General features: G+C 42.9%; 1 protein-coding gene across 2 annotated transcripts in view; it reads left to right on the top strand.

Moving 5' to 3' along the window:
* LOC131882895 (uncharacterized) overlaps window positions 1–12,869 on the top strand; it is a 28,808-nt gene extending 15,939 nt beyond the window's left edge. The window contains exons 8-24 of one of the 2 annotated variants that reach the window (XM_059230184.1): window positions 5,240–5,372; window positions 5,827–5,987; window positions 6,420–6,743; window positions 6,921–7,374; window positions 7,445–7,605; window positions 7,680–7,812; window positions 7,887–8,044; window positions 8,691–8,987; window positions 9,096–9,410; window positions 9,531–9,851; window positions 10,325–10,463; window positions 10,572–10,659; window positions 10,732–11,018; window positions 11,121–11,266; window positions 11,373–11,553; window positions 11,803–11,868; window positions 12,058–12,869. In XM_059230184.1, the coding sequence (XP_059086167.1) occupies window positions 5,240–5,372; window positions 5,827–5,987; window positions 6,420–6,743; window positions 6,921–7,374; window positions 7,445–7,605; window positions 7,680–7,812; window positions 7,887–8,044; window positions 8,691–8,987; window positions 9,096–9,410; window positions 9,531–9,851; window positions 10,325–10,463; window positions 10,572–10,659; window positions 10,732–11,018; window positions 11,121–11,266; window positions 11,373–11,553; window positions 11,803–11,868; window positions 12,058–12,439 (3,746 nt within the window). In that variant the 3' untranslated portion in view covers window positions 12,440–12,869. The remainder of the gene's footprint in view (window positions 1–5,239; window positions 5,373–5,826; window positions 5,988–6,419; window positions 6,744–6,920; window positions 7,375–7,444; window positions 7,606–7,679; window positions 7,813–7,886; window positions 8,045–8,690; window positions 8,988–9,095; window positions 9,411–9,530; window positions 9,852–10,324; window positions 10,464–10,571; window positions 10,660–10,731; window positions 11,019–11,120; window positions 11,267–11,372; window positions 11,554–11,802; window positions 11,869–12,057) is intronic. The other variant, XM_059230191.1, reaches the window with a different exon arrangement.
* Window positions 12,870–16,379: the final 3,510 nt, after the last annotated feature.

The raw sequence follows: 16,379 nt of genomic DNA, 5'->3' as shown, positions 1-16,379 counted from the left end.
CTTACTTTTATGCTGAGATATATGTAGAGCATGTTCTACTGTAGTTCATGTAAAAACCCCACTCATCTCCTCGTTTCGTAAATGATGTCTCAACATTCTAATGAGAGGGGCAAAGGAAAAAGATCACAACAGAGTAGGAGGAGAGTAGGCGTAAGCCTAATAAATGAAACTCGATCATTATTGAATTGACTACAGAAAATATCATTGTCTTTTTTCAAAGAAGTTTCATGGCAAAATCGGTTCAATCTTTTTTTGAATGAGTGCTTTAGGCCACCCGTTTCCAATTTCACCACTTTCATGCTCCTTGGAATGTAGCAATCATTTTCATCCCGAAACCTGGAAACAGGCCCAAGCGCGCTTATTTACAAAAAAAGCTTTTGACCAACATGATCAATAAATGTAGTGAATTAGTACAAGGTGAAGGAAGCAATTCTCCTGTAGTTTGGCAATTAATCTTCCATTTGTTTTAATCCATATATCAGAAGTGTGGGATTTGACTTGGGTAACTACAATTGTTACCTCTCTGCCCTCGAGTTGAACCTCGCGACTGCTGCTGCTGCTGCTGTTTCTGCTGACGACGATCTCGATCCGACTGACAATTTGATCATTGATAAAGACTGGAACGTGTTTGTGACACTTGACCAACAATGCCGAGCCGACGATCACATTCTAACGACAGCTCCGATCAAATCGGGTAACTAATATTGTACAGTACATGATGCACTTGGTCACGGAGTCCCGGAATCAAATCCAAAGCACCACGTGGTCCTCTCCAAGGTCATGGCTTGCGCACTGGTGCACCTATTGGACTCACTATGCAATACGTAAAAACAACATCATCATTATCATCTTAAAACGTGCTCAAACGACTATCATACTTCCTTCCCCGATAGAAAGTGGTTAGATGTCACAACGCAAGAAGCATTCACATCTGACTATGATGTTTTCCGATTTCTGGTTAAGGTGAGCATCTAAATAGTGGTACACTCCCTAGGGAAAGCAAACCAAAGGTGATTGTCAACTTGCAGCGTAGGCTTAGCAGGTTTAAGTTTTTCTTTCTATCGACTGAATTGGTGGAAGCGAAACTTGAAGTTGAAAGTCTGCTATTGCCATCAATATCTCGCACTAAATTACACGTCGCATCAGCCATAAAATCTTTGCATTTTTTTGAGCGGGCTCTATCTTGATTATCTTCAATGCATGCAATTTCTGGTTTTACAACCACAGTGGTTTGATGCACTGAGCAGTGCATACATGTGTAGTACAGTAGATGTCCCTTTCGTACGAGCGAACAGCTAGTCAGAATGGCAACCATCGTTGCCACATACTGCTTAAGCACATAGACCTGGAGTTTATGGTATGTCAAAACGAATAATGAGGAAGCATTTCTCTTTTGAATTCGAATCCCCTTGTCAAAGCAAATGATCAGAGCCAGGGTTCTGTAATGCCTGTTAGGAGGCTTCAAGGTCGATCAAGGCCAGGTATACGTACTGCGAACGAGAGAAATCCCCAAGCCAAGGAGACAATTAGATGAATCATCAAAGCAGAACGCATCAACATGGCGGTTGAGCCGCTATAATCCTTTTCTAGGTACTAAGCCGAGAGTTATCATGTCGCTCCCAGAATAACCAATACCTCGGATTCTGTGCCCTATGATGGTTCTCGTTTCTCTCCTTGTTAAGGTTGGGATGATCATTTCAAATTTCATCACCGCTACTATTCCCTAAAGATTGTCGTCCTGAACTTTTCATAGCAATGACAAGTGCATCATAATACCATCTTCGCTTCCCCCGATCCCCAAATGCACACAAGAACGTACTATATCCAGGAATGACCTTGTGACTGGCACACCCATAAAACTGCCTCGAGTCTTGAGAAGAGTGTCCTTGAATTGGATGTCGTCGCAGTCGTTCTTCAGCCAATTATTCCAAGCCATAACTCTTCCTTGAATCCCGAGAGACACACCTTGAAGGATTGCCTTGCTTGGTATTAATACTACGGTCCATTAAGGACATCTGTCCCTTGAGCTTTTGTGCCAAATCATTAAGATCAACCCAACCCAACCAGTCCCACCGTCGATTCCAATTCTTTCCTTCAACTCTCAGCATTATGGTCGTGGAAGTATCGTTCAGTGCTCATGGTAGGTTTTCAATTGCATATCGCTCTAGGGGGACCAAAGTTGAGTCTGGATACAGAATAAATGGTCCTTGCGTATTTTACCTGGTCTCACAAGGATTTTAACTACGTACAATGGACCGTCCGGTGGGGAATTGAGAACGAGTTGACCTTGGATGGACATCAGACCAGAACTTGGGTCATTTCCTGAGAAGGGCTTCAATGAGGCTTGATTTTTTGCCCTTTCTGCTTAGCCATCCACATCAAAAAGGAGAAGCGGGTATGGAAAGACATTTGGTGCAATTGTAATTGCAAGTCAAGTTACGTTTCACTATTAAGAACGTATATTTGCTCTTAATTGCAATTTAGATATGTTTCAGTAATTATTTATCTCTTCCTTTTCAAATTGTAATCAATAACATGTCAATGTAATTGAAAAGTAAGTCATTTTTTGGAACATATTATCGAAATTAATGTCATATTAGCCGATGAGATAGGCGCATTTTCTGGATCGCTACCCGTAAACGCTAAATAATAGAGATATGGTCATCACCAATGTTCAATCTTAGTTTGATGTCACATGGCAACTGCCCATTGATAGGTTCGAAGCTGGGCTTGAATGAATCCAATCGTAGAACGCTACTTAGAAGGCATGATAAAACCGACTCCACGTGAACCACATTGCACGTTCAGCCTCTTCATTTCGTGGAAGCCAACTCTTGTTTCTAATTTGGCCAAGTTTATGTCTCGCGAGCATCCCACTGGCGTTTGAATTAGAGCTGGGACATGCAAATGAAATGAATCCAGTGATTCAGAGATGGTGGCGACATGCTGGTATTTATGAGAGACCCGTTGGGCTGGACTTTGGGCCCCACTTGAATCGTAACTTCCATTCACACTGGGCGTCAAACAGGAATAAGGAAACGGACATACAATTTTTGCAGTTGCAGTCGCTCTATCTAAGAGATGGACCATGTTCTTCTAGTTTTGCTCGTGAAATGAGTTGCTACAATCCCGAATATAATTCAATACATCATGAAAGATATGAGCGTAAATCCAAGAGCGACAATTACCAAAACATGTACCAAAGGAAAAAAAAATAACTACAGACCAAAAATCAATCCACAGATATAAAATAACCAATTATCGGGACAATCATGCTGAGGAAGTCTTACTGTTTTAAGAAGTGCTATGGAGGTGGCAATTTAACTGGATGTCGATCCAATTGTCGTCGTAGATTCCAATAGATTTTGAACCCATGTACCGTACAGGGTGTATCAAAAAAAAAATTGGTTCCCAAAACAATGCAAAAATCTCACTTACTTCAACTCAATTGCCTAAACTTTCAAAAAAAAATCAAATTACGAAGTCACCAACCTTATTAGACTATGATTTTATCCACATTTGAAGTAGTTGGTCCTTTTTTTGCTCTCTAGCACTTAACAAGTCCACTTCAGCTTGTGCTTGTTTGTCCTTGGCAACCACTGACACAACCAATATTTTGAAACTTCAATCGTCATTTTTATTCACGCCAGTCCGTCTAATTTTTCTGTTTGTCGAGGTTGTATCACTTGTAAAGCTCTAAATGTACCTGGGGAGTAGGAAACTTGAATAATTGAAATGGCACGAGTTAAAATGAGTTTTTCCACATAGTGCATAAACCAAAGCATATTCCTCCCTCTTATCCCTATGCATTAAAGTGGGAAAATAATTGTGCGGATAAAAAAATCAAAAGAAACAAAAATAAATCAAAAACAGCTTCTTTTGGGTGAAAAGTAAGTTTCCAGCATGCAATGGAGTAGAAATGCATTTGTTAAAAAATGTTAGATGAGCAATCGTTTCAAGAATAAATGACCTGGAATAGTAACTTGGCCCTTTAACAAAGCACTATTAAGCCCTCAAGAATCCTGATTAATTTTGACCGATGAAGTTCTCTTCTCTTTTTTCTTTGGCTCTTTCATTGTTCAATTTCGTGCTCTCCACTATTCGTATGCGTTGATCCCTTATTAGGTTTCCAGTTAGATTTGGACCCATTTTTGGTCAACATTCCAAATCGAATCCTCTTCACAAAAGCAAGGCCAGTCCGCCAACTTCAGTTCGTCGGCTTAATATCAAGCGTTGAAAATAGAAGAATTATGATCGTTGATCTAAATAGCACTTGGGATTATATTTGTCGTAGCGGTTAGGAAAAGTCCATTAAAAATCAAACCAAAATACATGTACACTGTTCTTTGTGCTTAAGATGTTCTACTGGAAGAAAGACGAAGTTTTTGAAGTGTTTCTATGAATTAGTTATCATAACCTCGTTCACTTAAAGGGTGACTGGCTATTGTATTGTCTTCACGTATTTACTATAGTGTATATTCTTAACGGTAGTCCTATATTGATTCTGTATTGCAATATAAATTGGTCCACTTGGAGAGACAAAATGTTGTATTGTATGAAGTGCACAAACTATATATATATGAGCAGTACTAACACAGGCTAGCCCTTCTTTACGAAAAGGAGATGGACTTTGCTTGAAAGAAGTCTGGATCCATGAATTTCCTTCCATTCTCGTTGTATGAAAATGGATTCGGCTTATCCAAATAAAATTTAAAATTGAGCCCTCGGGATCTCTCTCCTATTTCATTCCATCCAGGACTCCATTCCCATCGGTTTACGACTATGGCAGAATGTTCGAATGCAGTGAGCTAAGGCCACGTTCATAACTCTTGTCTTGACTTTATCCTCGAGTCAAAGCCTCAAGTGAGCTTTTTAACCCTGGACTAAGGAGCGTTCCTGATTTACTTAAGCATGGCACTACTGATGAAAAGCTCTTTCGAAAAACAGGTGGTGGCTTGACGTTTAATGTATTCATTGGTGATGGATACATATGTTTGATTAGGGTTCTACTGCAATGCTTGGTCAATATGCAGCACATTCCGTAGTAAATGAAATGTAACATCTTGAATACGAAAGAACATGTTCAATTTCTGCTGAAGTGGTTTCAGCAAACCCTCAAAGATTATGATCTGAGACTGTTGAGACATAAATCAAAACGGGCGGCTGAAAAGAAAGTGCTTCCGTTTTTAACAATGGGCATCGCAAATCATTTTGACATTTTATCCTTAACCATTTGTAGATTGCTACCGAAGAGAACGCGTGGGTTACAAGCATTACTTCACGGCGATCCGAAGGACTCTATCAGTGGGTAATGTTGGTGATTGCTCGGAGGAGTGCCAAAGATCTCGAGATTGTTCTTCATTCAGTTTTAGGTAAGACATGAGGGTACAACGTACGTGTATACTGTCATAGAAGACAATCCGTTACAACAATGCTGCTAGGTGCTACCAAGTCATGTCGTTCATGAAGATCAAGTAGGAAACACATTACTTATGATGATGATCTCCAGATCTCTTCAATTGGTCCCCAATCATGTTATTGTTGCTAATTGGCTTGTTACTCGATTCATTAAGCGCCATTAGTATGATGTCTCGAACCATCCAAGAAGTGAAAGAAAGTGAGCTGACCCCTATCGAAGGATCACAAATCCAATAAACCTGTCAGAAAGATCTGTCAGCATGATCTGCAATCATAAACCAAAAGAGACGACCCAAAATCAGTTCCCTCCGAACAAGGTCAGCCATACTCCCAAGCTGACTTGTTCTCACCCGCCACGGAAAATCAAATGTTGTGACGGAGGTTCCATGTTCCCATCTCATTTTCCAGATATGCTCGTGCCTCCACTGATGGCCGACGAGATAATTGCCACTTGTCCAGCTTGACAGTGTCACGCGCTCTGTCCTCGGATTCCGTCACGGCGGACTCGGCTTGGGATCTCTATGAGAGCATCCAAGGATCGTCATGTGCACGAGGACCAAGTGGAAATGGTAAACACACTCATTCCCTCTCTTTCTCTTTCTCTCACTCACTCATACACACATACATACATACACACTTAAAAAACTCACAAAGTGTACATGGTACATACGGTCACATACGCAAACAGTTAAATGCGACTACTCGGTGATCGTTCTTTGTACAGAGATTTGGGTAAACATGTTAAATGTACAGTACATACCAAATAACTAATCTGGGAAAAGAAAGCTCTTGTGCCTTGTCCATAAAATGCTCGAATACATGATAAGTAAGCCATTATAACACTTTTAGTTTAGTCGCTTATTAGCGGACCTTTGTCAACTGTACATTATTTAGAATTAGATCTCTTGTCCCATGTCCCCTCAGGAAGAAGTCCTTTGCATGAGCCTAGTCTGTTCATAATGAAAGATTCATTACGCCACGGCCTTTTCTCCTCCGCTTAGCTTGCTTCAGGCTCGACAGGGATAATTTCAAACACGTTGAGCCTCTGGTCCGTGATTCCATAACAGTGATGTCTGTGGGGGAATGTGCCCGTGAATGTCACCGTCTCGTCCCAGTGGCTTTGGGAGCCGAATCTGGATGTGAATCATTCAGTTTCCGCAACTTTCAAAGCCCAGGCAACTGTTTAATCAGCACGGTCTCCGTCTTGGACTTTGACGTGAATCGAGACGTGGTTTTCGACGACGAGTGGGAACTCTATCAGAAATTGGACGGGGGAGCCGTGTGCTCCGCTGAAAGTGGAACGAGCATCCCCCCCGAAAAAGAGGGTATAGTAGTTGTGTCCTTGTTTACAATGGTGATGCGTTTCCTCTTCTTCTTGCTTTCCCTGTCTCTTTTCCAACTAGTGATAAACTTCAATATCTATACAGGGAGGGGGGGGGGGGAAGGTTTTCCTTTTGAAGAATGCTCTAGCTCTTACCATTGTTCCAATCCATCTGATTTAGGATGTTACCGAAGCTTGGAGCAAGACCGTAAGCACTACACAACCGTGATCAAAGAGTTCGTGGACGCTCGAGACGTTCTGGATTGCTCTCAAAAATGCTATCGAGCCGGGTTTTGCAAATCCTTTAGCTTTCGGCAATTTGGTTCCATCGATAATTGCGCTTTTTCCGCCCTGGATGGGACCGACATTCGTGAGAGCGACCTTCGAGTGGATACTGACTGGAATGTTTACGAATTGGTGCCATTCGCTAGCCGAGATCAATGTGGGGACGACTCGATTGGGGGCGGTATTGGCGGCGGAGGAGGGTCATCGGAACGAGGCAATTGCTTCATCCGAGATCGATTAGGCTACAAGTTTTACCCATCCATCGCCCGAACCACCATTAGCGTTCGTGATGCCCAAGAGTGTTCGAACGATTGCAAACGCTCCACTTTTTGTAAATCGTTCGCCTTTAGGTGAGTCCCACAGATCTGATAATATCGAGCCTTTCTTGCTAAATATATCGATTTTCTTGCTCAACCGCAGTTATCGCCCACTTGGTTCATCGACCAATTGCCAACTCACAGCCCTAGACACTCGCGACATTCGGCCTCGTGATGACATTCTGGCCGATGCTGATTGGGCCATCTACGACCAAGAGGACTCCCGAATTTGCCGCAATGACCCGGGTCTAGTGGATGATGACGGTAGGAGGCGACGACATTAGGTGTACAGGCTCTCCCGGTGGGTGATTTAAAGTCGATTTTGTTCCACTTTCCAGAGTGCTTCCGCGTCACTCGAAGGAATGTGAAATTCTACACTTCCTCTCTGACCACGACTTATCGTGTTCAAAGCGTCACCGAATGCTCGTATGAGTGTCAACGCCACAGCAATTGCCGGTCGTTTGCTTTTAGGTGACACGACCAAACCTTTCGCTATTGGATGATCTCACAAGTTACGATATCGTGTTCTATTTTCCGATTCTTAGAGTTCGATTGGCATCGAGTCTTTCCGATAACTGCCAGGTTTCCAGCTTGGCTCCCTCTAGCATCCTTATTGCCGATATTGTCTCGGATGGAGACTGGGACATTTTTGAGAAACTATTAGGAAGTCGATGCTCGTCTGGCGGAGGACGAAATTCTGACGGTAAGCAACTCCCTCAATTATGCCCTTCACTCTTGGGAGTATGTAAAGAAAGGTCAATGAAAAGCACCCCTCAGATATTGATGTGGAAATGGGAACGAAAGAAGGCATATTTTGAGAAGTGTGTTTGAGTTCTTTTCATTCGACATTCCCATCGGCCACTTCCTGTTGGCTGGAAAATCCTCTCGCCCTGTGTAAATATTTTCACAATCACCAATAACATGTACATGCGGTTCAATCAGAGAACCAATAGCATCCGTTAATCAGATAGGAACAAGAGGAATAATATTTCCTAAGTAAACCCTTAGCTCAACCTTTCAGAATGTTTATTTTGACAAGTACGAATAGGTGATTGCTAAGAGCACTTACATGTCGTTGGCCAGCAAGAATACATAAACATCCAAAGGAAGGTCTCAGGAGAAAATGTGGATTCTTATCATAAGTCAAAAGCCCGTTGAAGAGTGGAAGACAGGCAAATGACAATTGGCTTCTCCTTATTGGCCTCGAAAATGGAAAGAAAGAACGACTCACATCCCAGTTAACCCGAGGCCCTCGAGGGAAAGGAAACATCCTGTCCATTATTGGCTTACTAAAGGATAGTGTGCAAGGTGAAAAAGAAACCACAATGAGGCCGTGTCTTTTGTTGCAGGTGAATGTTATCGGCAAATCGAAGCCGGATACCGACATCTAGCCTCAGCTTACGAGGAATCCATTCGCACGCGAGACAAAGACGACTGTTCCCTGGAATGTCTCACTCGACGGGCTTGTAACACGTTCAGCTATCAATACTTTGCCTCGTCGACTATTGATAATTGCCTCCTCTCGAATCTGGATGGGCGATCCATCGAATTTCGTGACAAGACTCGCGATTCCAACTGGGATATCTTCGAGCAAATCATCGACAGTATCTCGTGTCGAAGGACGGAGGGAGGAAACTCCATCGATGGTGAGCCACCAGCAGAGCCTTGGGAATCAAACTTTGAGCACAATGATCCGATTGCGGGCCGGATAAGTTCATCATACTGTAGGGCCTAACTCACGTCTGATCTTCCAGATTGCTTTGAGCGTCTCAAGGATTCGTATAAACACCGCAGCTCCGCCGCGCGCCAATACCGTGATGCCTTCAGTATCAAGGATTGTGAAACATACTGCCGACGAGCGTCGTATTGCGTGTCTTTTAGCTTCCGAGACTTGACGGATCGAGACAATTGCATCCTTTCTGACATCCGTGTGACGACCTCGTCGGATGACTTCAATTTAGAGTACAATCGAGATTGGGGCGTGTATCGACCCATTTTTGGCGGCCGTTGCGACGAGCACATTGGAGGGGGTGTAATTGGTGGCGGAGGATCCATCGATCGGACGGGAGGTGAGCACAATATACCATACACCATACACAATACACAGCATGGAGGTAGGGAATCCAAGACATGGAATAGGCGGGCCCAGTCTGACACGAAGTTTCTCTTCGACGCTCGTTTGTTTCCAGAATGCTTTCTCGTCTACTCCAGTGGTTATCGCTTCAATGGCTTAAAGATCAGGGAGACCCTCTCGGCGTTCCACATTCGGGATTGTGAAAATTCGTGCTTGGATACACGCTTCTTCGATTGTCGGTCGTTCTCATATCGGGATGGGGCCACGTCGCGAAATTGCGATCTCACGGCCGAGGACCCCCAAGTGCTGAACGTTCGGTTGGACCTGATTCCTGACGTTGACTACAAGATCTACGAGAGGAGGTCGAGTACGCAATGTCGACTCTCAGGCGGGAGCCCCAATCCCAGTCCCAATCCAATACCTGGCTTGGCCACCAGTAAGTTACTTCACAACCAGTAGGCCATGCTTACTGCAGAGAACTGCGACGAAATGTTCAAGGGTGAATATGGAAAAAAACCGATTGAAGGTCGTGGGGTATCATATTTTTTCCTGCGATATGGACAGTCCAGTCACAGAGTAGACTTAATATTGACCAAAGCGCCCTTAGGACAAAAACTGGGGAGGGATCAAAAACAACCGTCCTTTGGCTCTTCCACTCCTTTACCCGTCCAGAGAGATCTTAAACTAGATTGCAAGTTTTCTTGGACCATCGTACTTTCCTACCAGAATCTATCGGCTTTGACTTTGGTTTTTGGATCAAAACTATGGACTTGGCCTACATCTTAACATCATCATTTGAAATATTCGATGACTAACACTTGACTCTCTAGAGTGATGCATGGGTTATTGTGAATGGTGAAAAGTCGTTCCTTTTTTTCCTTTGTCTATCCAGTTTGCCACTGATTTCAGCGTGCTCTCAGCTCTTTCAAAGTGGCTACCGCTTTGAATACCAAGTGGTAAAAGAGGTCACGGACGCCAGAGACTCTTTTCAATGCGAGGAAAACTGTTTGGCAGCCTCCAGGTTCAGATGCACCGGATTTTCATTCAGGTACTTTATTGGATCCAAGATAGAGCAATGGTTAATGTCACACCTCGGACCACCTTTTCCTCGACTAGCTTTGGTATCGGTCTCAATATTTTATTTCCGTCCTTTTAGATCTTCTTCAGGGGCTTACCGAAATTGCGAACTGACAGACCGTCCCATAACAAGCCTCAGTAGTTTGACGGATATCGATGTGACCCAGGTTGGTTTTGAAATTGCTTTTTTAATAGCCTACCTCGACCATGAGACATTATTTTACCGCTCTGACCCCAAGGGTTGGAACATTTATGAACGAGTGGATTACGCAGGGGCCTGCCGTGGAGACACGTCCTTCACGGCCATTCCCGGAATACCCGGTATCCCCCTGGGAGGAGGGGGAGGTGGTGGTGGGATCTTGGAAGTGGAACGATTGAGTTGTTATAATCGCATCAGCAGTGATCACACCTTTCGGTCCCGAGCCATTCTCACTGAGGTCGTGGCCAGGACTTTGGAAGATTGTGCATCCGAATGCGATCGTCTTCGACTTGGAGCCCGAGAGCAATGCCAAGCATTTTCTTATCGGTACGTCCTTGTGACATTCTCTTACTTTCCTTACTTTCAGCACTTATTAACTACCAAGTGCAAACTCAGAAAGAGTGCCAACTCCGTTCGTTTCGTTTTCAGGCAATATACTTCGAGTTTGACACGGAACTGCATGCTCAGTGATTTCTTTGGAAGAAATGTGGATTCCGAGTTGGAACGAGATTACAATACGGAAGTATGGGAATTTCAAGGCGGAAGTGATGTCCGTTGTCAGCAGAGAACTTTCGGTAAATAGTCTGCCATTGTTGTGGTTGGGATTGAAGCACGAGGATGTTTTTTGTACTTATTTGCATACTTAACTCTCCACTCACATACTTGTATTATGTTCTTTAGATCCCGTAGGGTCGGGCTTTTCCCGAGGTTACTCCGTTTCGGGCAAGGCGTGCGAATACGGGGCGGAATTGAATCCCGATGTGCGATATTGGTATTGTCGCACTCGAGATGACAAAGGATGGGACTATTGTTGTCGGCCTGGTAACACGTGTGGATACAGCGATGGTTACGAGTATCCCTGGTAAGCATCAGTCACCAATCCCCTCTCTTCCGTCCAAGTCACGGGCAAGAACTTTGTTTATCCCCGTTGAAGAGAAGCAAGAACTAGAGCCTGCCTAAGAGTTTTGCACCACGTAAATCCCATCCACTTTGCCCTTATAATCTCCCTTTCAATGTGGCCAAAAACCGCACTCGAACTAACGAGTCTAGGAAGGGACTTTTTCTTAAGTGGCTCTTCCAGTAGAACAACTCTTTCTTGCTCTTTTTGTAGGTGTTACGTGGGCGAGGCTGGTTTTGATCAATGGAGGCCCTGCAGCAATTCCTTGGTGGATTCCAGGTAACAAGAGCATGTGCCATCTAACAATCCTGGGATAGCGATAGAGCATGATGATCTATACTGAATAGCCCAACTCTGACCTTTTGTGAGCGTCCTCGTTTGTTGCTGACTGATTAACTGACTTTATTCAACATAACCACCTTGCTGTCTCTTTGTCCTCGTCTGCATGACACGTTTTCCTTATTATAGTTACAGCAAAATGGGAGCCTACTTGCAGCATGCCCATGGGCCTGTACCCACCCATGTACCGACTCAAGATCCCTTGAATGTGACCAACTCTTTGACCATTCATCACCACGAAAAGATGAACGGTGATGAAATGGATCACACCGATACTGCTGCCACAGAATTTGTCTCCGTTTTGCCGACAGCAACCGACAGCTCGGATGACGTCAGTAGGATGAGGAATGATGGAAAAACTGTCAATTTTGACGTCGAGACCTTCGAGCCAGTTAATCTGAACTTCCATCGGGATGTTGAGCAAGACCAAGAGGGTCCACAAAAGACTCACGAACCTTTGCGAGATCAAGCAGTTCGACCCCGACGCCATTTCTCCAAACGGACTCTGTGAGGAGGACTTGACTCTTGTTATTTCCTCTATTAACTCCTTCTTTGACAAGAAATTTACTCCCTTTTCGCTTGGTCTAAGATCTCTTCGTCTATTGCATACCTATCGACCATCATTTACCATTATAAAGCCCTTGTCTTTGATTAGAATCTATGGAGGATAAGTCTAATCATAGATACCGAGAAGCTCCTTAAAATTCAGATGATCATCCCTCTAACAATTATTATCATCCTATCATCATCATCATTACCGATACATTCAATTTTGCTGTTATTATCATTGCATCCAGCGCTCACGACTCGTTCAGTGTTCGTCGCCAAAGCCGATTACCACGAATCTTGGTCGAAGGTGATCAAGAATCTGGATTAGCTCGAGTCAGACTCGAGCCTCAGCCGTCACCCGCTAAGCAAGCTCCGGATCCGGAAAAGGTCAATTTCGAGATGCTAACCTCCCCCACCACCATTGGCAATAGAAACCGTGATTCTCGACGTGCTAGAGTGGAGCAAGATCTTGCCTCGAATGAAGAGCCTAACGCTCCCGTTCCATCCGATACCGGAGTGACCAGTTCGACTGGATTTGGTGGAGCGTCTGTCATATCGTTCGGCTAGATATCCGTTTCCACGCAATAGCATTTGATACTGAAAGAGAGCCGAGGCAATCCGCGCTTGTGTTAGGATACGATTTAGATAGTATTATGAATTTGCTACGTGTTGTACTCAAACTACATCGGTGAAATTCTTCATGAATAAAATGTATGGAAAACTAGTTATTTGTTTGAACAAATATTCACTGAACATTCAAGTTATTCCTTATTCGTTATGGATAATTAACGCTTCATGGTTTTTCATCAATCTAATTGGCTCTAAAATGCCAATTTTTAAGCTATGTTTGCCATGCCATTCCTTCCCTGCCCATTGACGACGGTCTCAAGTTCAATATTGACATACTCAGTAATTTTATGCAACCACACATAGTTACGAAATAATAAGCAGACTTTTGTCCAACCACGCGTTGCTGCCGCACATTTAATGAAGAGGTCTAATGGCGTATCGCCGCAGAGTTTGAAGAATTTGGAGCTTGGTTAAAAAATATTTAACTTTTCAGATAGCCCAACTTTGACCGAATCGTTCTTTCCCGTCTAAGCAGAGTTTCACGCTAAAGTCAACTCCAAATCCCACAAATCCGTTGAGACATTGAAGTACACAATTAGAAAAGCCATGACCAACTTATAACCAAAATGTCATCAAAACCAACAAGTTTTTTTCCTCCCTCGAGAGATCAAAATAATCCAAACATTGTATAGGAATATATGTCCATTCTCTAATCAATCTCTACTGTGAGTCTAAGTAAAACATAAAACGTACAAATATAATCTTTAATTGTATGAAGGAGTAAGCAGACATGAAATCTGGTTCGAGTATAAAATGGTTTGACTAGATTTTGAGTCCACAATGAAGTGATGATTAGAGTTAGTTCCGTCCACTAGAAGAAACGACGAGAACGAGAACCCAAGCGTACAAACTTGTGTAAAAACAAGTGTTTGAAATTAGCTCATATTAGCATATCAATCCATTTGAAACCTAAAGGTAGGTTACATTTTTGAAAACGTAATTAATCAATCACTAAAATCCTAGGCACTACTCCTAAGACGGACCTAGGCAAATGCATACAATTTATAACAGGTCATTGCAACTTACAAAGACACTGACTGACATATCGTAAACGACGAAAACGACCCAAGTTGCATGCTGTGCAATGAGTACGACGAGACTCCATGGCATTTACTAGCTGCATCTATAAGCTGAATGCCCAGGTTTAATAACAAGACGATGGACATGGTTTCATCATCCGACTTTGCCACAAATGCCCAAATGGTCGCTAAAGCAACTCCTCGGATTCCTCAAGCAATCTATCATATGGGAGTTACTGTATCTATGGGGGCAAAATTAAAAGGTGACTAAGGAGCGGGAATATCTCTTGATTGGCACACCCTTTATCGGAACGCAGTAATCAATCTGCCGCCTGACTCCTAACAAACTAACAAACGGCAGATTGCTAAACAAACCACACGTGACGTGGCATGAAAGAGATTTCTTTTCCGGACATTATGTGGCCCACGTCAATACTTATACATCATATTTTGAAAGAATTTGCCAGTAAACAACACAAACGCATCATAATACAATCGGCCTTTTATTTGCTAGAGGCTCACTCACAACGCGCCCTCAGAAGTGCATAAACTAAAGCATATTTCGTGCAACGTGAGAGGGCTAGTGATGGGATCAAATCAAATTTCAAATTCAAGGTTGCCAGAAAACGTGGAAAGTGAAAGCACCTGCTTATTCCCTCATGACGCAAAAAGTTAAGTTTTAGCAAAAAGCAGCCCTGGTTTGACGAAAGAAAATCAGGGTTACTTTCGAGGCAAACTAACGGGTATCGGTCATTCCTCCAGTAATTTCATAGTCTATTGAAAATGTAAATTGGTAGCCCTGGTCGCAACCTCCTGTGAATATTAATTTGATCCCCATCAGTAAAGAGGGCTATTGCTATATAATGTTTACAAATCATAACTGGTTAGTGTAGCTTTTCAGGTTTATGAAAAAGTGATCGGCAAATTTACATCGTGTAGAACGTTGGTAAAGACAGAACAACGTTTCAGCATTCAGTAAAAAAGTTTTCTCTCTCGGTCTCAATTCTCGAGTGAGCATCAACGCGTTCTGGGCAAGTGGGTGCACAGATTTAGACTCTACGAGAGGGTGCAGCCAGGGTGGCCACAATCACACAAGTGTTTTTTTAAGCCACAAGTTTTAAATGACAATATTTCCTATATTTGTCTTTTTAAAGAAGTCTTTGAGAAAGTGAAAGAACATTTTACTTCTTTATGCCAGAAAAGATATAAATCAGTTGTCTTGCCAATAACTTAAAGTAGGTCGTTTCCAGATCTATTTTTTTGTAACAAGGTGTAACTAATAAGCAAGCTTCTGATAAATAAACGATTATGAAATTTTGTGTCAGTATCTTGCCTTAAAGCACTGATAATATCATTTGACTAAGTTTTGTACGGTGAATCATTTTCATTTACCTTAAGTGATTTAGTATGCTAATGTGAGCAGCTTTAATATTTATGTCTTTTGTCTGAACTTGATCATTTTTCCTTTAACGAAGAAAGATGTGAGTGTAAATATTAGCATTTGATGCGTTATTGCATCCTGGCCATTGAAGAGTTACGGTACTTGGCGGAAGGGGATTTGGATGGAAAAGGTGAAACCGACGTGGATACAATTCTTGACGATTTCAATTGGACAATTTGCTGATGTGGCGAAAGGAGGTGGGAGGTAGACGACATTTAAATAGAAGACAATGGCCCTTGTCTTGTTGTTATTAACACCGGGGTTCATTGCTAGCATTTTGTAATTCCACTGCAGAATCAGCCAAGAGATTCAGGTCGTCTGCATATTGAAAAGACTGCACCGAAAGATGGTTGAAGATGGGACCTTGGCGATTGAAGGCTTTGGGGAGGCTGGGTGCGTACTGGTTGAACAAAATTGGCGATAGTGGATCCCCCTGCGGGAGACCGATCTAAGTGAAATACTAAGGAGCATCACCATAACGAATGGAGCATCTGAGCCCCTCGTAGATGTTCGCTAGCAGGACCCAGATTGAATGAAGGATTCCCAATAGCTGGAGTTTGCAGATTCATTATATTCGGTACACTCCTCTTAAAAGCTTTGGGGATATCCACAAAGCATCCATAAATTCTGGTCTTATTGCTTCGGTTGTATTGCACAATTTTAAAGATGAGAGTAGCTGCTGTGGTGATAAAACGATTTCTCCGAAATCAGAAGTGGAATTAGGGAAGGGGACCCTTATTCTCGACCAATTCAGAGTAGCGGGCATCTAACAAAGTAGACGTTGTCTTCCAAAAGCGGTTTTTCTTGGCGAT

The sequence above is a fragment of the Tigriopus californicus genome, chromosome 1 (assembly GCF_007210705.1).
Source record: "Tigriopus californicus strain San Diego chromosome 1, Tcal_SD_v2.1, whole genome shotgun sequence".
Taxonomy (NCBI): domain Eukaryota; kingdom Metazoa; phylum Arthropoda; class Copepoda; order Harpacticoida; family Harpacticidae; genus Tigriopus; species Tigriopus californicus.
Note: the sequence above shows the minus strand (reverse complement) of the source record. Positions and strands in the feature narration are given on the sequence as shown.